General features: G+C 43.0%; 1 protein-coding gene across 3 annotated transcripts; it reads right to left on the reverse strand.

Moving 5' to 3' along the window:
• Positions 1-241: 241 nt before the first annotated feature.
• On the reverse strand, positions 242-23,283 carry ampd2a (adenosine monophosphate deaminase 2a). Of its 3 annotated transcripts, none has more exons than XM_018751129.2 (18): positions 23,095-23,283; positions 14,438-14,568; positions 13,854-13,984; positions 13,217-13,285; positions 12,704-12,827; positions 12,347-12,533; positions 11,975-12,116; positions 11,725-11,814; positions 11,075-11,204; positions 10,612-10,806; positions 10,083-10,214; positions 9,711-9,874; positions 9,088-9,214; positions 8,355-8,518; positions 6,045-6,165; positions 5,708-5,881; positions 5,490-5,600; positions 242-3,813 (listed from the first exon to the last, which is right to left on the reverse strand). In XM_018751129.2, the coding sequence occupies exons 1-18, from the start codon at positions 23,177-23,179 to the stop codon at positions 3,598-3,600; spliced, it is 2,493 nt and encodes an 830-aa protein (XP_018606645.2). In that variant the 5' UTR covers positions 23,180-23,283; the 3' UTR covers positions 242-3,597. The 3 variants fall into 3 exon arrangements, with proteins under 3 accessions (XP_018606645.2, XP_018606647.1, XP_018606646.2); XM_018751131.2 differs by lacking the exon at positions 23,095-23,283 and adding an exon at positions 17,434-17,568; XM_018751130.2 differs by lacking the exon at positions 13,217-13,285.
• Positions 23,284-23,940: the final 657 nt, after the last annotated feature.

The following is a 23,940-nucleotide window of genomic DNA, read 5'->3' on the forward strand; positions in this document are numbered from 1 at the left end:
CTCTCCGCTGATGTTTTATGATTAAAGGCTTGCCAAGGACCTTTATGCTTAAGGGGAGTGTTAAATGCATAAATGCAAGGAATGTTCAATTTGAAATAGTTTCTATTCTCAGGTTTAACACTACAACCTATTGTTCAGAAATGCAGTTATCATTATGTACAGTAGCTTGTTGCTCCCATGCAATGAGGACACGGGCTGTCCAGTGCAGAATCAGGCCCCCAGGTCCTCATACCCTGGAAGTTGGACATGACACCCAGCGTACATCTGATGAATAAACATGCTTTATTCATTTGCATTATTCATCATTACATCAGTGGCAACTCACACACACACACACATTTATCTGTATTACACTGCTATTCTGTTGGAATTGATTATGGTGAGAGCGGTATAGTAAATGCAAATACAGATGAGAAGAAGAATAAAACAATTAAAGGTGCTCCAAAAAGGTCTCAGAGCCCTGCTACTTACTGCATGCCAGCCTAAACCCACCTCGCAGCCTGTGGGGGGAAGGAGGCTGTCCTTTGTTTTGAAAAGGATCAGAGTGACCAGCAACCCAGAAACCTACATCCCAATCTACTGAATGGGGCTTGAAGTCAGGCAGTTTAAAAATCATTTCCATATTTAAAATAAAAAAAAAATAAATAAGAAAATAAGGTAACATTTATTTCAAGTTCCAGAAAGACTATTCAGGACAACAATGAAAACTAAACAAAATAAGAGCACTGTGAGCATGAAATATTTCACAGGATTTCACAGGATAGTGCCACAACTTATCTGAATAAGTGCAAACTTCATCCTGAACAAGATCATTCTCAAAAAAGCTATTGATACAATATATTGACATAGATACAAACTGCTTATCTGTGTAGTGTGTAAAAAAATACACTCTGATTTATGCAATTTGAGGAACTCGTACTAATTTATGCATTTTCAGAAACCACAATTAAGGCAATCAATCAGCTTCACTGCTGGCAGGCATTTGGCTCTCACTGAATAAAGTACCCGCAAAGCATTTTAACTGCAGCAATCTCTCTTTTTGAACGCTTCGGGACACTGCTGAAGACAAATATGATATGCGTGGCATACTACAATTGCCTAAGTCTGCCATTTTCTAAATAAAAATCACAGTGTTGACAAATGCAACTTATAAACAGATTTATAGCAGAGGCTTACATTACAAATTAGGGAGGGTGGAACTACTCCCTGGCATCAGTGCTCTTGTTCCGTGTCTCAGGCAGGAGCCTGAAAAATCATAGAGGAGACAAACTGGGTGTTTAGCATCTAATAAGTATTTAACAATGGGGTGTTGTGTAAACTAGTCAGCTTTAGCACTAGGACAAGAAGGTGGAATACACCTACAATGAGATGATAAGGAATCTGACAAACCTTAACACTGGGTGCATAATATGAGGAGTCTGGGACATATTTCCCAAAGGGAAATAGCTAGTCAATGCTAGCACTGGAAATAGTAGCTGCAAAATCTGACAGTCAAGACATTTTATACACTGGTACCTCAGTTTACAAACAATAGAAGTCTGTTTGTAACTCAAATTGTTTGTAAGTACAACCACTATGCCACAATCAAAGGCTTGATAATACAGTTTAATCCCGCTATTTATACATGGGTTAGGTTCTATTGCAAACATCACATAAAGCTATAATGAATTAAAAATACTCGCTCTGTAAGACTTTACTCTGTTTTCATCAATAGTACATCCAATACAGGCTCTCAGCATTTCTCTGTACTGGAAATATCAAGGTTACAATGTGGACAGGATGCCACTTTATTTTATTATGTTTTAATAACGCGAAGCAACATTAAAGTTAAGTCTAGCTTAAAAGTCCTTTAAATAAAAATGTCATGTCCACAACCTCCTATTCAGTGTATTCTCCTGGTTTACACACGCAAACCAGTGTCATGTTCCTCCTGTGCATCAGGTGACACAGGACAGTGAAACAGTAGAGCCAGGAAAAGAGAGTGAGTGTAACAGCAGTGTAGTCAATGACAGCGGTGGGAGAACATTTTAAAAAGCGTTTCATCCTAAGTAGGGACATGTCCCACTGGCCATCGAGGACTCAGCAAAAACTGGCCACAAATAAGTGACGAATTTATCAAATAAACATGTTCAGTTTGCAATCAAAAAAGTGTAATAACAGGCTTGTGCCTTTATTTCTTCACCGGATAGTTTCTGTAAAAGTCTTAGCTATAGCAATAATTTTAAAAATAGGCTGATAAAAATTTTCAGATTTAACTCAGATATTTGTAACACAAGGTGTAGTGTAATGTAGAGCAAACAACCTATCTTGTCAGAGCAGACTGATGCTCAGAGGGTACTGATGCAGTGATTAATGGCTGGCAAAGACTGCACTACAGAAGAGGTTACCATGTGCAGAAGTGGAACTGAAGGCAAGAGGAACAGACAACAAATATGTCACAGTACCTGCATCTCAAGATTTTGGAGGTAATTTCAACAAGACAGCAATTCAGTGACCTTGTAACACTCCTAAAAAATAACCTATTGTTGTAGAAGAGAAAGGAAAACTGTAATTCAGTAATACACCTAAAAGTGGACGGTTCATTGCACTATGCGGTAGTTCTGAAACTTATCACATGTGGAATGTTTGTTCAACAAACAGTTGAAAATAAGTAAGTTTTGTGCATTCATAGATGTTGTGTAATGCTGGATAGCCAATAGGCATTTCATGAATACAAGGTGTGATCTGAGTAGCCTGGACAACAAAAATGAAGGCACAGGTGACCTGCTTGTGTGGGATCCTAGATATGCTTACTGCGAACATCCTTATGTCCATGAGCTCTGCAGCACTTACTGGGAACATCACCCCATGCTTATTGAGACCCTCCCAGCATTCATAAGCTCTTTGCTATGTGTACATATATTGGTGGGCTTACTGGTAACAGCACGTTGACTCTGAACATCCTTATGTTCATGGGATATAGGGTGGTGTTATTGGGAACATACAAAAGTCTGTAGGGCACAAGGCAGTCACAAGCAGCATAAGGAGACATGCAGAGGAGGTCTGTACTAACAACAAGATGCAAGCATACAGTACCAACACACTCACTCAAATAACCCTAACAAAACTGTCTACGGCCCATCAATGACAAGGAAAACTATTTTCTAATGGAATGTGGGTATGGCTTGGTTCATGTCTCTCTCAAGGGAAGGCAAAGAGGTTTGGAGCAGCAATGAGAGGAAGACAGCGAGAAGGACGGAAAAAGATACTAATCAAGATTTGGTGGCTCTCTCCTTGAGTTATATGCATCTAAATACATGAATCACTCAGTCTCAGCCTTGTTGCAACCCTGGCATGCAGATATAAACAAACCAAAAGAGTCACAGTGAGGAAGAAAGAGAGAGGAAAAGAAAGAAGAGTGCTTCAGTCCAACAAAAAAGGAGACACATGTGCCTAAAGGAGAGAAGTAAGAAGAACACGAGACAGAACCCAAGCCATGTGAGTGCATGCCAGCTGTGGGCCATTTCCTTGGCATGAACACAGGTACAAAGCGAAGGTGCCACAAAGAGCGCAGCTCTCTCCTTCTCTCTGTGTTGTCCTGGGTAAGGAGGGGGGGGCTCACTGCCATCCTGGGATTGGTGCCATGGACAGGCTATCCTCCTCCTCAATGGTGTCGAGTTCCTCGGAACGGACAGCCTGGGTGATGAGCTGCAACTCCTCGCACAGCGTCTCGTAGCGGAATGCCACACGTATGTCCGGCACATTGCTGCGGCGGATATCGTTACTTTCTGGTCCTTCCTTCACATAGCCAGGCCCCAGCCAATAGTTCTTCACCTAGGGGAGGGGTTGAGACAAAGAGGAGGGAACTGTCTCGACTCCTGCATTCAAGTCTTAAAAATGTCTGCAATACTGCCTGCGTAAACAGATTTTCCATTTTTTACGGTTTTTAGAAATTGTCCTAGAGGGGGTCACAGTTGGCCTAAAGCCTGTCCAGGAGTCATAGAGTGTAGAGCTAGAACTGGTATACCGCGAGTAGGACACCAGACCATTGCGGACCCATTCACATAATAAGAGCAATTTAGAGTCATCAGTTCAACAGAAACATGGCTGTGGACTGTGGGAGGAAACCAGGGCGTGCAAAGGGAACCCACACAGACCCAGAGAAAACATGGGAACTCCATACAGACTGGCATTCTTTGAACCCGCATCCAAATGCACAGCTCAGTCAGTGTAAGGCACCAGCGCTACCTGCTATGTCTCTCCATGGAAACCTTAAATCCTGTAATTTGCGACTTCTGTGGTGATCAGTAGGTACAAGAGCAACAGATTCAGTTAAACTGAGTTCAACCTAATTTAATACACCACCACCATTCCCACTGCTGTTGTTCCAGAGCACTTAACACAGGATCTAGAGCACCCAGAAAAGTAACTGGACGCATGAAACGTCTTAGACTGGTTACACATTCACAGATCAACACAGAAATAAATCAACTGAATCTACTTTAAAAGCCTGTATGGTGAAATAAAACCCTTTAAAGCTGGTGAAAGGAGAAAAACCTGCAGGGGTCCCAGGCCAGTCAGCTGGTATATAAGGAAAGGCACAACCCAGGCTAGAATGAATACTAGTTTGCTGATGTCCACATGCTTCTTGACTCATACATTTCTAAACAAAATGCGTTAATAGTTTCCCTTTTTTAACTTATTACTCTTCCTTATAATTAAAAAAAACCCATGTTTTTATTTCCTTGACACAGTCAAACCACAGTAAGACACTGTTATTTGGCATTGCAGGGAGCATTTCTAGGCAGTCAGGATTAATAAAAAAATCCTGTGTTTTCATCAGTAATGAGGCATAACAATAGTGTCTGGTATTGACCTGAAAATACCAAATATCTAACCTTGAGCAAATAACCTTACTCCACTTTGAAATGTTTATTCTTGAAAAACTAAGGCTTGCTGAAATTTTTTGTAGTTTTGCAAGCTAACCATAGCTTACTTCTATGTTTCATTTACATTACATTTATTCATTTAGCAGATGCTTTTGTCCGAAGCGACGTACATCTCAGTAAAAGTACAATTTATGCATTACGTTAAGAGAAAGAGACAGAGCTGCAGACATGTGACTCAAATAACCATAGTTTGTTGCTTTCTACTTGCTGCACCGAGGTTCATCGTTCAAGTAGGTGCATAAGACACAGGATAGACAAATCCTGATACCCTCCTACCATTTTTTATTAATAATATTAAGATACACAAGCAAGCAAATACAATGCCGGAGTAGTGGCTGAAAGGCTTTATCTGGTGATGCTCAAGAAGTTACACTGCATGAACATTTACTCCGTACATGAGCTGGAGAGATCCTGGGTTTCAACAGTACACTAACATTCTGCAAATATTACTGCAAGATAAGGCAAGGCTAAGGAGATCACTTGTCAGGAGTGCGATGAAGCAGACGTGGTACAGCCATAAACACGAGCAGCGATGTACAGGTAGTAAATGCCGAGCTGTACCTTGTGGGTGAAGCCGCTCATCAGCACGCTGTTCCTGGCCAGCTCACACATGTCACAGGAGCTGAGCTTCCACACTTGTGTGGCAATGCTGTACTCCTCCATCAGTGGCTCCTGGGTGCATACACACATGCGTACACACAGATTAAATTTGAGTAAGGATTCGAGCCTCACTGTAACAGCTTCTCCTCATCATCCTTGGTTGTGGTTAGGGTGCACACCTTGGTGAAGTGGAATTGCAGTGGGTCATCGGTGGACAGTGAGACCATAAGGCCGCGGGACAGGTATTCTGGCAGGGGGTTGCGATGGTAGCTCAGAAACAGGCTGTTGTTGCTGAGGGGGGACATGGCGATGCCCACCTGGGCCAGGTAGTACAGGTACTGCAACACTGGTGCCTGGGAAAGGTTTATGCGCATAGTTTGTTTATGTGTGTCAAAGGCATAAAATGTATCCATGCTAAGGTCACCAGCACTGAAGGGCAGTCCTTTCCACATGCCAGACAGCAGCTGCGAGACATATAGCTGATCCTGAGCTCACACACCAGTAGCTAAAGCTTACCTTCCTCAACAACAGTCCATGCGAGATGCTCTCCGAAAGCATGAATCCCGACACCAGGTGATGTATCGGCCCCGCCTCCCCGCAGTGCGGCCGCAGCACAAAGGTGTGAAAGCCACGCTTCCTGAAACACAACCCCAGACAAAAGGCATCCCCTGCTGTCAATCACTTTTACCAGAAACTCTTTAGACTGTTAATTTGAAACTTTTACCACATAAGGGCTACAGAGACATGCCTCACGTTACGATATGCCCGTTTGCATAATCTTGGATTTCTGAAAATTATACTACAAGGTCAGTAGTAAAAATTTCAAATTATGAAAACTGTGCGTTATCTGCGTCACCACTGCTGTAACTTTCTGCAAGCTACAGTGACTTTCTGCAAGCTACAGCAGTAGGTTTTCGTGCGTTTGCGCACGGGTTGTGTACTCAGCACGTCTGCCTCTTTTCAATCACGTTTGCAATATCGCTGAAGTCACAAACATAAGAAAATGTTTCAAAAGCATTTTCACTCTTTTTATCAACCAATCGGTAGCCAGTGCAAAGCAAGACTGGAGGCTGAGGGAGAGAGAACGAGTGCAAGAAGACGCAAAAACAGAAAATAAAGAAAAAAATATGAAGATAGTGAAAAATAATCAGCAATTGCATAGCTAGATCCCCAGCTAGATCAGCATGAGCGCAATCTCTCAGAATGTATGTGTGGTGCAGACAAATCAGTACAAAGAATCAGCGACTGTAGAAACTTTAGCATATGCTACATGACTTTTCACGGTCACTTTGCAAGTAGAATGTAACAAATTTCACTCTTGGCGTGACGTTAATGGGTCTATGCTGGATGTCGTAAGACCCAAGTCGTTCGCCAATACTCTAATTCCCTTGGATCTGGAGAACGTGACTGTCCACAAAGACCAACATCCTGTCCTTCCCGATCGTCATTGTGTTCAACTTCCTCGTCAGTTTCTTCATCCCGTTCATGGCATATACTTTGTACTGCCACACTGTCATCCTTCCAGTGTTGATCTGCAGCATCCACAAAATGATGCAAGGCACCCATGATTTGTCCTGATCACCCACTGGAATACTAAAGTAGGCTTCATGCAAGATGTGAAATTTTATGTCTTAAACTATTATGTATTGCATTTGTTTTTGGTCAAATATAACTAAAAACACAAAGAAACAGTCTGGTGATAATTTCCAGCTTCTAGTAGTCATGATTCTCGCACCTTGCCTCTCTGCTTCGATTTGCTAACTTCTTATTACTGCTGTAAGTCACTCTGGGAACCCACTTAACTCCGCCCAGGGAAATGTCAATCGCTTCGGAACCCACTTCAGAGTTTTATAGAGTCCAACGGTATTTCTCTAGAGCACACAAACTCTTTCAAAGACATGCATACATGAGGAAAACACATTTCCAATGAAAATGTTGACAGTACAGAAAAATGAACAGCATCAACAGAATGAATGTCTTGAAATCATATAGAAAACACATAAAATCAAGAGAAACTTTTTTGTTACACAGTGTTATTAATAATGTGGACGGAAGACCAAATCCAAAGATGTGTGTCCCATTACACTTAATGATTATTCAAGCAAAAATTGGAAGTGTTTATAATGACATAAAATGGTAATATATATATCTTCTCATAAGTGGAAGTTCTTCCAAATCTGTGGCAAGTAATTGTTTGGTTCTTGCTAAATCATGCTATTGTTCATAAAGTCAAAGTGAACAGGATGAACAGTGAACATTAATGCTGTAGCAGCAGCTGGAAAGTTTCCAGCTCTGTTGAAATAAATAATCGAATAAGGAGGTTATTTGCATCAACAAATTTTTCAAATTTTTATATCACATTTGGTTATTAATTCTAGACCTTAATTTTCCATTTCTAAAACATGCTCATTTTCTTTTTTTGTATATTTACAGTACATTGCATTAATAATTATATAAAACTTAATTTCCTATCTGTGCTTCATATGAAAGAAATGACCGAAATCACATCCTGAACATGTTCACTGACATATTGGTGTAATACAGTTTTGTACACATGAACGCATAGCCTGTGGCATGTGATTAATGGCCATTTGGAGTTAATTTCAACGTACATACATTTCTAGTTACACGAGTGTTTAGAGAAATAAGCTATTACATCGCTTGAGCTTTGTCTGTATTTTACATAGCATATGCCTCTTAACTGGTGGAACTGTCTAAACTTAAAAAGTAAATACTCTGTCAAGTTATTCCATTGTCTTAGTTCATATGTGTACTGACTCTTCCTTTTAGTGGTGTGGTGGGATGACATGTGACCAAATGTCATACCTGCGCAAGTGGTTGAGAACAGTCATGTTTGCATACATGTAGTAGAGGTAGTACGAGTAGGGGGGATTATCCTCCTCGGTCCAGTCAAAAGGCAGGGGACTGTCCAGGTTGAAGATGTGATGTTCTGGCTTGGACTCGTCATCCACGCTGTCAAAGCCCACCACCTGTACATACAAGCATTACCCTGCACTGAGATCCATTTACAAAATAGCTCATTGTGTAAATATAATACAGATGTAAGCTAATTATTCTTACACGCTCCGCAGAAAAATATTTTAACTCTACGGTCCAAGTTCCTTTTGTAAATATGTGTACAACTAAAGTGTTTCACTTTCTTCTGCTACCAGAACTAACAGCTGATCTGCATGACAATTTTTATGCATTCTAGAATGTCTCGATACCCTTCAGGATCTGTTGCATGATGACATTTGTGATACATTGTAAAATTTTGACCTTTTACCCTTTTTGATGCATGTAGGTGTTTTTTGCATTTTTTCAGTAAACAGTATCTATTTCTATGCTGCTGTAGCTCAGTGCTATTCTGTTGTAATTAAAAACACAGAGGTAATACTAAGTATAATACACACTAGACCTAGACCTTGATGAGTAACAGTTACAAGGGCTACTCTGCAAAATAATATTAGTGGGGTGAGGAACTGGAAACAGGATAAGGGGTCTAAGCAGTGGGTTGACCAACCGCTGGTGTAGCAGAAGTTGGGACAATGATACCCACATGTTGAAGGAAGAGATGCAGCTCTGGGTGGCTGCTAGGATTGATGGTAACCTCAAAGAGCGGCAGGAAGATGTTCTCCAGCATCTCTTGAAAGTTGGCCAGCTGATTCTTAGTGCGGTATACATCACTGTAGATGAAGCAGATATAGCAGGACAATTTTGTTGCCTACTGGCTTGTTCTGTAAGTGCTTGTTCTCACAAATGAGTGAAACCACCACATCATTTAAAATCTTCTCACAAAACAACGTTAAAGATAAATCTTTTCTCTGTAAAGCAATATTTTGGCAGACGTGTATTAATTTAGCATACAAATGACAAACAGACACACTACTCTTGAAGGGCAGCCAACTGGGTGTCACCATTTAAACCAGCATACCAGCATAATACTAAAAAATAACCTCATGTTAACAGGAACATCTATGTGCAATATAAAAGGCAAAGGCACCAGGACAGCAGAATAGTTTAGAGAAGAGTATCGTAGAAATTCTCACCTTGAATGTGCAAAACAATGCTGAACATATAGGCAAACACGGCTGCTGTGATCACTGGCAGTGTGCAAATCCATATAGTGCAGTAACCTTAATTTTCACCAATAAGCTTCTCAACCAGACAGATGATACTCACAAGAGGCGTGGTACTTGAACCAACCAGCGCACGTTATCAGAATAGACTTTGTGTCGGACAGCCCAACGAGCCAACTTATCCCACTCATCATGCGAACGACCGTATATAGACAACCGCAGTTCCGCATTCTGGTACTTGCTCTCCTCCAGGTCTGACATCACTTCCTGTGTTAGCCAAACAGACCTTTGATTAGTTTTAAATCTTGAAATAAGGTCATTTTTAAACATATCTAAACACAGCAGTGTCAGATGTCTCTGTTTTTAATTCTCTCCTCAGACTCTGAAATTCCATTAACAGCTTGATTCGAACCTCGAGTTATTGATGTGTTTTTTGGGTGTTAGAATTCATTGGTTTCTCAGGTTAGTATCTCACCTTGACAATGTGAGCAAAGTACTTCCCCTCAATGTAGTTGTCAGTCTTGATGAAGATTTCCCGCAAGATGGACTCACCAATCGGGTTGTATTTTGCATTGAATTTGTCAAATCGATGGAAAGTGTTGCGGTCCTGCCAAAGGGAGATGTTTTTCACTGAGAGTTCGGGGGGAAGATTTGAGATGAATGGGTGTGAATGAGAAGAGGGTCAACGAAAGATGACTGGTAAGAGGAAAGCGAAATGTCAGAGTTAAGGGTGCAGTAAGGATGAGCAATTAACGAATGTTGTCTGGATGGTCCCAAGGTCAAGAGCTTACAGATGTGTAGTTACTAACAGCTAGATATTGTTAGTGCAATAGTGGGTGTGGGGGCAGAAGGGTGCTCCCAAACACTTCCAGTTGTCCAGCCCTTGACCTATTCCATATGGACAATGTAGCCCAGGAGATTCTTCACCTTCTCATACCCCTTGTGTGTACCCCACCTCTAGCACCTGCCTTTTGCCCCCCCAAATAACCCAGGCCAGTTCTCACAGCGTGCATGTCGAGCGTGTCCACACTGAGGTCGTAGGCAGTCAGGTTCATGCTCTCAAACACTTCCATGAGTGTTTGGCCCTTTCCCTTCTCCATATGCACAATCTCTGCAGGGTACTTCTTCATAGCCCGTTTAATGAAGCGCAGAAGGTGTTTCTGGTTCATGCAGGATGAAGCATGGATGTGTGTGTCCACCTGAAAAGTCATCCGAAGAGCAATACACTGACATAACACCGCGACTCAGTGCAGAGTAAGCCCTTCTAAATACAGAGAGTGGAAACAAAAGCAAATCAATGCTAGGCAATACCTCATTCAAGTTGCTTGGTTTGATTTTTTCATATTACATTGTGACTCTTTTTTAGCATGTAAGCTTACCACACCACTTTCTTCCTTACTGTACAATCAAGTAACTGGTTGAGATGTAACAAAATGAGTACAGTGTTTATTGGAGGCAGTGGCTCACCTTGCGGATGTTGTAGAAATCACGATGCGGGACCTTCCTCTGAGCAGCCAGCTCCTTCATTTCATTCAGCAAGATGTGCATCTGAAACTTAGAGCTCAGGTACTGCAGCCGACGGTAACAGAAGGACTTCCTGTTGACCATCCACACAAATAGGCTGTCAGCAGTTCCAAACACAAATTGGCTTGAACAGAAACTCAAACAAAACAAGATAACGCTCCTTTCGAACATTCATTACAAGCATGCAGTTTGCCGTTTCAGCAGTAAGATTACTGATTGTTTTGTGGTCTGACTGCCTCCTTTACTTAGATTTCAGGACAGAAAGTTTGTCACAGTTTGTATATAGTTCTACCTCATACTCCATATTTCTTATCGCCTCCCCTTTGATGCTTTTCATGCACTGCTATTTTCAAATTTTCAGTCTTGGAGAGATGGATTAGCAAGAGTAGAGCTGACTCATATACATTACTACAGATGTCATTCACCCTATAACAAGCCCACTGTAATTTCTTGAACTTGATGTCATGTTTTCAGCTCTTTACTGTAGAGTAACTGGATATTTCATAGTGGGTACCATGGTTTCTTTGTTAGACAGTAATGAGAAAGCTTGTGACCTTACAGTTCTGGAGGACATTTGAGGGGGTAATACTCACACTGGGCCGTTGATGATGAGGGCCATCATCATGTTCATGTCTGTGATGTATGCTTGCAGGTCTGGGTAGGGTAAGTCCAGCTCTGTGTTCCTACATAGAGAACAAAACACAACATCATAGTTCTCCTGATCTTTGCCTGTGTAGCCTTAGCAATCTGAAAGAATACACATACCAAAACACCTGTTAATAAAGTGCACACCAGAGAACAGCATGCAAACCCAGAAGGCTTTGCTACTGCAATACCACTCACTTCTCCATAAAATGACTTTTCGTGTAGACGTGGACTACACCATCCACCATCTTGAGGCCATACCCCACATCCAGTGGCATGTTTTTAGGGTCCTGGCCCTCATAAGGGTGTGTCTTGGAAACAGGGGGGTGTACCGGAGCGTCTGTGTTTGAGACAGTGAGAGTCTTTCATTGTCCATCCAAACACCACACTGCAATCTGGCAACTGCATTCTGCTCACACAGACCTCTAATTGTTCCATCACCCTTATTTCTATCCATCTTATAGTTGTGCTGCCCGAATATCTAATCATGCAGTTACCGCTAGGCATCAAATAGTGTCTACACCTATCCCCACAGCAGCTCCATCCCCAACACCCACCCTTGCAGTGTACCTGCAGCAACAGGCGTCTCGGGGATCTCTTCATAGACATGCAGTTCCAAGGGCTTCTCACCAAGCTCCTGCATGTAGCGAGCTGTGGTTCTGCAAAAACTCTGCATGGACAGAGCCATGTACTTTTCCCTGATGAACAATGCCTTCACCACACACTTGGCGGCATCTAACAGATCCGTGAAGGGCACCTGGGAAGAGATACGTCCAGCACCTGAGTATCAAGCCAGTTGCTTTTGGGGCAATGAACTCTGATTTCAAAGGTATAATGACAGGTCTGCATTCAAAGTGAGAGCCAGAACTTTCACTTGAACCTATACCTCCTACGCCTACCTGTATCAGACAGATCTGTTGCTCTTACCCCACATTTTTCCTCTCCAGATATTGACACTCGCTGGAACTCCCGCTCTAGTATTAGGGAGCCCTGGTTATCCCTCTCTTTTGGACCGTGGTCCACACATACTTCATTCTGCTCCTTTAGCAGTCTTGAAGAAGAGGAAGTACACGTTGATGCTTTGTGAACTCTGAACACACACCTCATGCTTGGTGAACTCTGAGCACATGCTTTATGCATCATGAACACTTACTGCGCAATGTGTATTGAATGAACACTGAGCACATGTGGCAGGCTTCTTCAGTGCTAAGGAAACACTAAGTGTACCTTATGGCTTATGAGCACTGAGGGTATGTCTCATACCTTACTGAACACCAAGTCCTTCATGCTTTATGAAAGAGAAACAGCCAAACAAGTTCAAACAAGGACTTAAGTAAGATGTTCTGAAGCACTGCTGTACACAGTCAATGCATGCAAAGATTTCCACATGCCATAAGCTACAGGCTAATTTCCTCACAGGCAGTGCAGTGGCTCACTCACTCCAGGTCTGCGGTGCTGTCAATCTTCATGAAGTCCTGTTTTGCTCGCAGCAAGATGTCAGGCTCCAGCCTGAGGTGAGGCAGGGCAGGGGGGCAATGTGAAGCAAGTCAAGCGGCAAGAAGGGTGAGAGAAGAACCACACACACACACAATGTATGGCAACAAATACACACACAGATGCACAGAAGACACACACATCCACAGTGACACATACATATACATGAGGAAAAGAATGAAACACAGAATCATATCTAACATAATAAAAAAATACAGATACACACAAACAGAATGTTAAAGAGACAACAGGAATGCACCACTGGAAAACCCAAATGAAACAGTCATGTAGTTCTCAGTAAGCAGGATCAAGCCACCAAGCAGAAACCCCAACCAGAAAGTATGAGCACAGTAAGCCACTCCCCTGCCCTGTGTTAGTAACCAATTATCGCTGCTTTGCGATATTCCACCTGCTGACCACCACAAGGTGCCTTATCCCAGGTGTGTTTGAGTCTGTGTAAACATGTTTACTTTTTACACATTGACTACATTTGTGTCAGTGTTATGGGCATGAGTTAATGCTTTCGCAGTAAATGTTAGTCAGTGCCAAGAGTACTATGCGAGCAGGTATCATTGATTCTCACTTCACATCCTGGCTAATCTGCCTCTCCAGGCGGTGTCGCCGTTCCTCCAGCTGTTCGATGGGGCTGTCCTCCGGAAACTCATAGGGGGCACTGCGCATCTCACTGTCTGCCAGGCTGCGTGTGAACAGCTCCTGAGATGGCAGAGTGGGTTTTACGCAAACAAACTGATACATACAGACAATAATACACAGACTCTATGCTTCTTGGTATCTATGAAATCAGAGCTGGGTAATTTATATTTTATTACATTCATTTTTATAAAAATATGTGTGGAGACAGGATAATCCACAGAAAACATGCTGCAATAAACAGATACTTAACCTTATCTTAACATACTTTGGATTAAATGCATGCAGACATACAGTTTGATCGCACCTTATTTTCCACCAACAAAAACTATAAATTGTTTATTCAACACACTCCCTATATCAAGTTCGGTAAATGTAGAAAGCTGATCACTGTCATAATGAATGTAATTCAACACAGAGTAACTTAAGCCTTCTTTCAATAATCAAGGCATCATGGTGCATACGTCATTCACCCAAGAGTCCCACGATACAAAGTGGGCAGCATGTTGGACTCACTTCAGCAATCTCTTTGTACTTGCCATCCATGGAGGTGCGTAGATCGATGGTGAAATGTTTGTGGCAAACAGGGGTCCCGGGCAGGGACCTCTGAGAGGGAAGAGCCTTAGCTGTTGCAACACCACGGAGGTCTGTTGACAAAGGGGTGGAAGTTCAGTAACGTAACACCCATCATCTACTCAAGACTCAGTAGCATCAGTGCAGCATTCAGCTGTACTTCAAACACAAAAGTTCATTCCTCAACCAAAAGCCTCTAAGCACCTATGGTTTTCCTGACAGCTGAGATCTGTGCACAGTCACAACAGATGTGTTAGCTCATCCTTTTCCAGGCTTTTCCTCTTCCAGAAGACCCCAACTATGCCTAGTTAACTTATGGACACACCACCTGTAGATCAAAGCTGCTACACACCAGAGAAGGTCTTGCGCTGATCTGATCTCACTGGCCAATGGGGCTCTGCCCCCAGCTGGAGGGATGCAGAGAAGAGAGAGTCGCTGAGCCCTACTTGCTTTGCCTGGCATCAATTTACTGCCTAAACAAGACACCTCTCGGTCGCAGAGCTCATTAGCAGGATAAATTTAGCCAGCTGTCTATCTGGGCTTCTGGTTGCTATGGTGATCATGACCCTTGTTTGGGTAAAAGCAACATCAACAGATCCTCGCAACATGTAGATGAACACTCTCGTTTGCGATACACGGCGGTCTGCACTGATTCCGGCCAGATGGCAGCACTTCACACAGAGCCTCATTCGAGTAATGTAGGTCACACAATAAGGGCTTCCCTGTACAGTTAAATTATTCAAGGTTCGGCATTCGTCTTCTGCCTCTACAAAACCCTCTGCCCTTCAGCAAAAACAACACACAAGCAACGTCCTTCAGTAAAGATATTACAGCTCTCTCACATGCAGTAACACACTGTACCACTGTCTTTACTGAAGAGCAGGGCAACACTAAGACACTTCCCCTAAAGACACTATACAGCACTCTACTATTATAACATTTCTCTCCCAAAAAAACACACTAAACAGGTACAAGACCTCACAAACACACCCTCAGAAAACAAAACAAAAACACATGTAAAACATTCCTGTAAAGACAAAAAAGCACAAACTATTATAAGAGGTTAAGGAATTGCCTGGAGCTTTAACGAAAAGGTTAAGGCAGATTAGAAGTGGGAGTGCAGTAACACTGATTGTGATTTTCAGTAGTCATAGCGGCAATCACCTGTGTGTAATGAATTTTACTACAGCTGCACCAAACACATTCAGCGGCACAGTGTTTGCACTTACACCAGTGAAATGTGTCTCCTTTCTCTGAGCACTGCTAAGAACTAAGTAAAACTTAACTGTTTAAAACGTTGACCACCATAATTGTGATTTATAGACAAAAACTACTTAATGTACTGTAGAATTTGTGTGAGAGAAATGAGACCTAATTTTTACTACATTTAAATTTATTCATCCAGCTGATGCTTTTCTCCAAAGCAACGTACAATTATTTATACTGCTGGGCAATTTAGGGCAAGTACCTCGCTCAAGAGTACTACAGCTGGAGGTGGGAATCGAACCTGCAGCCACTGGGTACCTAACCACTATGATACCAGCTGTCCCCATAATTAATACTTATTATTACTATAGCTCACCCTTTTCCCCCCCAGAGTAACTTGTTCTGCTGGATTGCACATGGACCTGCAGAAATGTTCCCATTTACACAGTATCAGTACAGGGTAAGTACCTCAATCAAGGGTACTGCAGCAGGAGGCACAAGTCAAACCTGTAACCTCCAAGTTCAAAGGCAGCAGTTCTAAGCACCACAACCCCTCCTTCCAACAACATACACAGAGTATGTTCACACATCCCTAGTATAATGGGGTCACTTACACAGTGAAGCAGCAACAATGGTTTACATTTATTCATGCTAGCCCCCACTTTTCTCCAAAGCAACATTAACCTACTTACAATTACTTACCCATTTATAGAGCTGGGTTATTTTACTGGAGCCATTCAGGGTAAGTACCTTGCTCAAGGGTACTACAGTCAGAGACAGGGCTCAAACCTGCAACCTTCAGGTCCAAAGGCAGTAACTCTAACCACCACACTACCACCTGTCCAATGTTCAGATTGCTTCTGAAAAAAGTGGTGAAAACCTGCAGAGAACGGCCAGCCCATCCCACTAAACACACCGGGATTTGCTGGGATTTTTCGGATTAACATTTTTTTCCTCACCGAAACGCGGACAAAGAACATTATAAAAGTGGGAAAGGCTTGTGATTGCAACTACAAGTATACCTTGTAATTCAGCATGATTTGGTAATCGCCTCCACAATCAATAAAGTATCTATCTATCTATCTATCTATCATATAAAGAAAGATGCAGCTGTGCTGATCTTCACAGCCTAGGACTGTCTAGGAGCCAAATTAATGCTGACATAGCAGAGACTCTTCAGCAACACACACACACTCTCAACATCACTGCTCGCCCACCTACTTCTTCACACACATTCTTCTTCTTCTCAGATACACCTCCGAGCCCTTCACCCAAGACTGGAGTAATGAACAAGCAGACACACACATATACAGCGCAGCCACTACCCGAAACAGCTCATTTACTGTAGTAAAGTGCTGCAGACCAATATTGAATATGATCATATCCTCCATCATGAGTCCATCCTCAGCTTCCCAACGTGTGAGGGTCCTGAAGGCACACGCAGTGCACGTCATGATTATGTTCAAGTTCACGGTTTCATTCATTCATACAAACAAGTGAAGTGGTGATGATGGGAGGAAGACAGAATTATGTGGATATCGTACCCTGCCTGCTGTGTGTGTGGTAAATTTTCCTCGCATCGCTACTGCAGCTACTACTAGTACTGTACCACCACCCACAGAGCCGCCGGCGGCGGCGGCTTCAAGTTCATCGGCGCTGCTGGCCGAGTCAGTCAGCGCTACAAAATTATAGCTGTCCGACCGAACCAGTGACTCTGAGGTCCAGGAACGTACCAAGTTAAGTATCCTGGGCCAGCTGCTGTCGGCACCCTAGCGCTGGGCGAGGCGAGAAAGACAGAAAGAGAGAAGGAACCAGAGAAGGAGAGAAAGCACCCCTTTCTTTCCCCCACACTCTGCTCGCCCGGTTAAACCGCCCTCTCTGCACTGACAGCCTTTGTAAAGGTTTCCGCTTTTAAGCAGCACTGACGCGAAGCTGGACTGTACCATGTGATAGCGAGCAAGAGGGGAGCCGCCTCTCTTACGCCGGATTTCACTGAGGAGAGAAAGAAACGGTCCTTATTCAGCATCGTTGCCTCAGCGCACAGTTACACTGTATTGACACACGCTTGTGCTGCAGTTGTGGGGGTGACGTCACACGCGCTCTGCTTTTACATTTATTCATTTAGCTGACGCTTTCTCCAAAAGCTCATCTTTTTTATTGTAGTGGCTTACGATGTTAAGGTCACAATTATAATACGCTTATAATGATTTATCCATCTGGGTAATTTTACTGGAGTAATTTAGGATAACAACTTTGCAGTGGGGATCGAACCCGCAACCTTTGGGCTCTAACCACTACGCTACTCTCTACAAACTAAGAAAACGTTAAAATATCTAAAACCAAAAGTGTATGCACTTTATACAATTTCCTCTGTTATATTATCGAGTTGTCCCCTTTTTGTTATTCAGCCTTTCATTCGTTGTGGCTACATTTTTCCTCCAAATTTGTCCCCACATACAAAGATAAATTTCGGGTTCTTGCTTTGAAACAGTTCTTACTGCTTGAGAATTGCACTTGGGAATGAATGAAAGACAGCAAGCTATACAAATTAATTAATGAGGCTACAAGTTTGCTGATATTTATTGTTTACCTGTTTACAATTTCTAACACGCGAAGCCACAGCCTTACTGTTACTCTTGTTACTGTGGTACCTACCGTTTAGTTTTATTATTACTATTAATAATTAAGCTGACACTTTCCTCCAAAGCAAGGCCATTTTTACACAGCAAGGTAGTTACAATTATTCTTTCATTTATACAGCTGGGTATTTTAAACTGAAGTGATTCAGGGTAGTATGTTGCTTTGCTTTTGTAATTACAAGTGTCTCAAAGCACCTGCAGACCCCACCTAAGCTGATGGACATAGAACATGAGAAATGAACTTTGCGGACTGATGTGTTTAGAGAATAGAGAGTAGTAGGGTGACTATAAAGTATAAACTTCCCAACAAAGCTATTTACATGTGTGCTTTTTAATATTGTTATACATTAGTGCAGGTAGCTGTAAGTACATGTTCTCTATTTTATAAAACACACACACGACCGTTCCACACCTAACAAGAGTTAATTTGTTCTGTGAAATCACCCTAGGCAAATTCCCTTATGAGGGGGCAAATTGTTTGATATTATTTCTCACATTAGCATTATTTGTAATATTGCCAAGAACATGTCATTTGTTTGGGTCTTGTCACCCTCTCCAAAACATGATTTGAATATCACAGGTGATGGGCTTTCCTCGGGGCGTCACTCATGCTGGATAAACCACCAGCATAAGTCTTCTGGCTTTCCAGATACACATACAAATGAGTTGTCATAGGATGCTGGACGCTCGGTTGAGCCCCGCTGACGAAACACAATCCGTCATAAATACTGCAAGAAATACAAGTTGCCAGGAGCTGGTCAACTGTGATTGGGTGGCTGACATCCAATCAGAATCCACAGGCGAGAGATTATATACACAAATAACAGATGCTGGTCTTGGGAAACAGTTGACAGCCGGGGATTTTCGGGATACAGCGAGTCCAACCAGACAGTACATTCCTGGCTGCAACATACCAAGAGCAACCGGGTCAAAACGACCCAGTGTCTGAACGCATCCTCTTCTTTCAGCCCATACGTCTATATTTAGCAACGCGGGGCAGAATGTTCTGTCTTAGAGAGAGGCCGAAACCCCTTATCGTCTCTGCTCATGAGTGCGGAAAACATGTGACAGAGGCAGCCTGACATGATGTTTAGTTTGTAATTACACCATGTCAAGCAATTATGTCCTCAAGTTGTCGCAAGTCGGAACTGAATGCCCATTCATTCCAGTAAAGTAAGCATACGTGACTAGTGCAAATGGAGCATTAGGTCCAAAAGGGATTACAGCTCAAGCACAGATTGGACTCCTCCTGTCAAAATGTAAATATCCTCATTATTTTCAATTTTTTCCACCAGTCTCACTTCAAAGGCATTTGTGTTAGACCCTTCGGCATTGATTATCTGAACAGTATTTCCCCGTGTAATGCCCCACTTTATTCAGCAGCAACTGTAAATTTCAGAATAAAAAGCATTTGCCGAAAAATAAAAGCACAAGTGCTCTTATGCAGAGCAACTTCCAAGGCGCACATACAGTACTTGTATCTACACTCACTGGTGAAGCGGTGCCGTTCGTTGCATTTTCGAACCTGCAGATCTTCAGCTATGACACTCATTGCTATCTGAAACTAGCAGGCAACAGTAGAATGGATCTGATACAGGCAGTGCATGTCCATTGCAGGGAAAGAACAAGACCAAATGTGGCTCTTTCTCTATAGGCAATGATGCAGCTTTGGCACCCTGTCCCAGCTGTGCATTATTGGCAGAACGGAGAGCTGCTTTGACAGTTCCCAGGACAAAAGGTTCACCAGCACTGACTCCAGAAGGGCAACTGACAGATCACCGATCACAGGGTCTGAGTACGCCCATGAAGACACACTTATCGCATGCAGCCCTCTATCAGCAAAGGAAAAAAGTGTCCCCACCCAAGAGATACACGTACCCAGTATTCTCGCAGTTCTCACGTTGCCTTTTCATATATACCTTTTTTTTTAATACTAGATATTTATACGTACTGTCTGCACAGCTCCGGTGCTTTTGGCCCCAAATAAACATACTAATTTATTTTGAATTGCAAAATACTATGCAATTATGGACAGGAGCCTCTTACACATGTTGGTGAATTTGTGTTGGACATGGTCAAGTCAGCATGCATGGAGAAGGTTCCCATTGCTACATGCTGCCACCTGTTTGCAGGGTCAAAACAACTAAATAAACCATTTCAAACTGTCAGAGTTATCAATACGTAGCTGACACATTTATATCCCAAGTAACCTATAAACTATTTGATCATATCATGTTTATAGTTGGCTATTTTTACCAGAGCCATTTATGTAACATAAACAAGGCTCAAGGTCACAGCAGCAGAGCTCTTTTGTTCTCATGATAGGTTCCTTAACCATTTCATATTTTCTCCTCTGAAAATTAAAAAAATAAAAAATAGACTATTCCAACCATTACATGATCTGAGAGTAGTTAATTCGTGGGCCTCGAAACCAGCTGTCCACTATGCAGTCTCCAGTTCTTTCTCTAAGTATCTTATACCACCTCTGACCCATACTGCATGCCTAGGGCTCCCTTGAAGGCATTAGAAGATGATGATAAGGCTTAGAACTAAATTGTAAAGTGGCCAAGGCAACATGTTCAGTGGGATATGGATTAAAACCTTTTTTTAAATCATGCCAACCCGCAGTCGCATGACCAGACCTGGATTAAATGTATATTTTCTGCATTTTCAAATTCCGGCAGATTTTAAAATATTAATGTTGTAATTGTGTGCTGTTTGAGAGGTACTAGTTGAAATGATATGTTTACGATACATTGAATGATAAGTGTTAATTAAACAGCTCTTGAAACTTTTCCAGGTGCTTGTATTTAAGTTTTTGGCCTGTACAGCTGGTCCCCAACTTAAGAACGTCACAGTGATAAACTCTCCCGGTACAAACTTTTTAAAGCATTTACTCTTAATTTTTTCTTAAAAAGAGAGTTAACGTGCCAATTCAAATTGACCCGCTTCACTGGATGCACCTACAGATAGTGATAGCAAATAGTTAGTGCTGCCTGAAGTTATTCAAAAGAAGAAGGTGTAAAAGAAGCAAAGAGAAGGTGAACAAGCTGCAAATGATCCGATGCCTCAACAGCTTCAGTTCTGATCAAGTCAGTGAAGTGGCGCCTCCCCGTCATCCTCCACATTCATGTAATACCTCCAGCTCTGAAATGATGCACAACTGTTGTTTTTGTTCCAGGGTAAATAACATAGAGCTTACATAGTTTTTAAAATTTCTTATTAATAATAATAATAAAAATAATAATAATAATAATAATAATAATAATAATTATCATTATTATGTTTGTATTGGGTATTGCTCTAGGTCTGGACACAGCTCTATACTGGGCTGCATTCTTTACGCTGTCTTGTAAATATTCCTGCCAGGAGACTCAAATGGCCAGGCTCTGCACAAAGTATCCTGCCCAGAGGAAGGGGCTGTATTCCCCCTACTGTCAGCCATGTTTGAACATCACAGCAATGTAAAAAGCACCAAAACATTGGCACAACGTTAAAAATTAAAGGCATGGCCTGAATTCTCCAACCTACCCAGGCAAAAAATATTGAAAGCAAAAAATGCCCATGACTGTGGCTGCTATCAGTAATTATAAGTCTGCTGGGTTTCCATCAACATTGCTGCGAACCCCACCCGCCGCTGACCAAAGATCACGGCTGAATTGGGGTGTTTGTGGCCGTGTGACTCAAAGGCTGTTAGTATTCGTTACGCTCGATGCAGTTTCCGACACCGGTCCCTTATGGCTTTTTTAGAATTAGAATTCACACCGAGAACGCAACACATAACATTTTTTTATAAGACTGATTTTGTCTCCAAAACTTTCAAATAATGTGCCGGCCCTTACTAATCTCCTTGTGATCATGTTATCATACTGCCCACGCGCAGTCACTTCTCTGGGCTTCTTGTTCCAAATTCCGTGCTCAATGCCACCCTCAAGTGCACCGCAGCAGTGCCGCTGGTGAGACCGGAACCGGCCGCCTTCATGTCCTCAATCGCTGTCATAACTGATTATCCTAAGGCATGAGTGCCGTAGTCTCGAGTCTATCCCGTAAAGACGCGGTGCTAGGCTAGTTAGGGTACACCCTGGATGGGACGCCAGTCCATTTGAAAGCAGCCACACACATTCGTTCACTCACACCCTACCGATCTAAAGCAGCTAAAATGATGTAGTAGGCTTGCGCAGCCATATAAGGTGTCCTGAAACGGAGAGATCCAGAAAGCCAGCCCAAACATGCTTCATACCAAGTGTCCAGTATGCCTTTTACAATGCTCTCGCAGCAAAACGCCAGCCAATTATTCCCAGATGTCATTCACCACTGCAGACAGCTGAAAAATGCCTCATTATAAGCCACACTGCACCAAAGATGGGAGAACCCTGGGGACAGCAGCATGTCTCATTAAGGCTGTCGGAAAGACAGGTCAGGCTGGTGTCAGAAGCAGAGCTCTTTTTCATATTCATGACATCCAGGGACACGAGTGAAAGTCCTTCTGTTAAAGCAGAAAAAGCAACTACCGTGCACAAAAGGTGCATCACCAGGAAGTTGAACTGGTGTCATGTGTGGGGTTTTGTCTGCATTCACATTACATCACATCACAAGCCACCCACAGATTTCCAGTCCCCGCAGGAGCTCCGCGCTGAGGGACTGGCCCACGATCCCTCGCTTGCTAAGCCCTGGCTGTGAGCATCCCTCCTCCTGTTGTCCCGGTCTTCCAGATTCCAGCTGCGTCCCCCTCCCCAGCACGGATCCACCACTCACCGGGGCTGACTGTGTTCTGCAGGCTGCCTCTCTTCCGCAAGGGCGATTTTGGCTTAGGTTGAGCCGGCAGCTGGCTGGAGGACATGGCGCAGCCTGCGTGTGAGAGACGCCTGGAACGAGGTTCTGTTAGGGCTGCAGGAGCACAGGGACGGAACACGAAAGAGGAGGAGGAGGAGGAGGAGGAGGAGGCACAGCGGTGCTGGAGCCTGCGCAGGAATAGGGAGGAATTCTGCTGCAGCGGGGGCTGGGTGGGCAGAAACCCCCCAGCTGGGGCCCCCGTCACGCTGGCTCCTCCTCTTCTCTGTCCCCGAAACAGGCACCATGCGAGAAGAGGGCGGGCAGGGAACGGGACAACCCCCACCCTCCCCCAAGCACTCCGGTTGCCCTAGCAACCAGGAGAGCAACCATAAAGAGCCAGTCTGCACAAGACAAATGGCTACAGGATGCACTGTTTCCAGGGTCGGAGAGACTGGTGAGAAGAATGGAAAAAAATAGAGAGACGTCCGGAAGAAAAGAGGCAACCCCTGGATATGGCCAATAGCGAATATAGTGTGAAATGCTTAGAGCCACAGCCTTTGGACTCGAAAGAGCCAGGTTTGAATCCCACCTCCTGCTGTACTACCCTTAATTAAAGTACTGACCCTGAACTGATACAGTAAAAATTACCCAGCTGTGTAAAGGGTTAAATCACTGTTAGCTGCACTGGAGGACAGTGACAGCTGGAGAAAAGTCAGCAAAGCAGGCAACGTTAGGCAGCCAAGGAGTTCAAGAAATTTCCCTGCATCGTCCCTGAGAAAGAAGACCCTGCTTTTTTACATGGCTGATATTCTGAAGTATGCAGTGCTG

The sequence above is a fragment of the Scleropages formosus genome, chromosome 16 (assembly GCF_900964775.1).
Source record: "Scleropages formosus chromosome 16, fSclFor1.1, whole genome shotgun sequence".
NCBI classification, from domain to species: Eukaryota; Metazoa; Chordata; class Actinopteri; order Osteoglossiformes; family Osteoglossidae; genus Scleropages; species Scleropages formosus.

What these genes read in the sequence shown, in the direction of transcription:
- ampd2a (XM_018751129.2), bottom strand. Translation starts at nt 23,179, where the DNA reads ATGTCCTCCAGCCAGCTGCCGGCTCAACCTAAGCCAAAATCGCCCTTG. An exon ending in GACAGCACCGCAGACCTGGA is followed by an intron (nt 12,828 to 13,216) that starts GTGAGTGAGCCA and finishes CTCTTCTTCAAG; the next exon opens with ACTGCTAAAGGAGCAGAATG. An exon ending in TGCATCTCTTCCTTCAACAT is followed by an intron (nt 8,519 to 9,087) that starts GTGGGTATCATT and finishes TTGTATGTACAG; the next exon opens with GTGGTGGGCTTTGACAGCGT.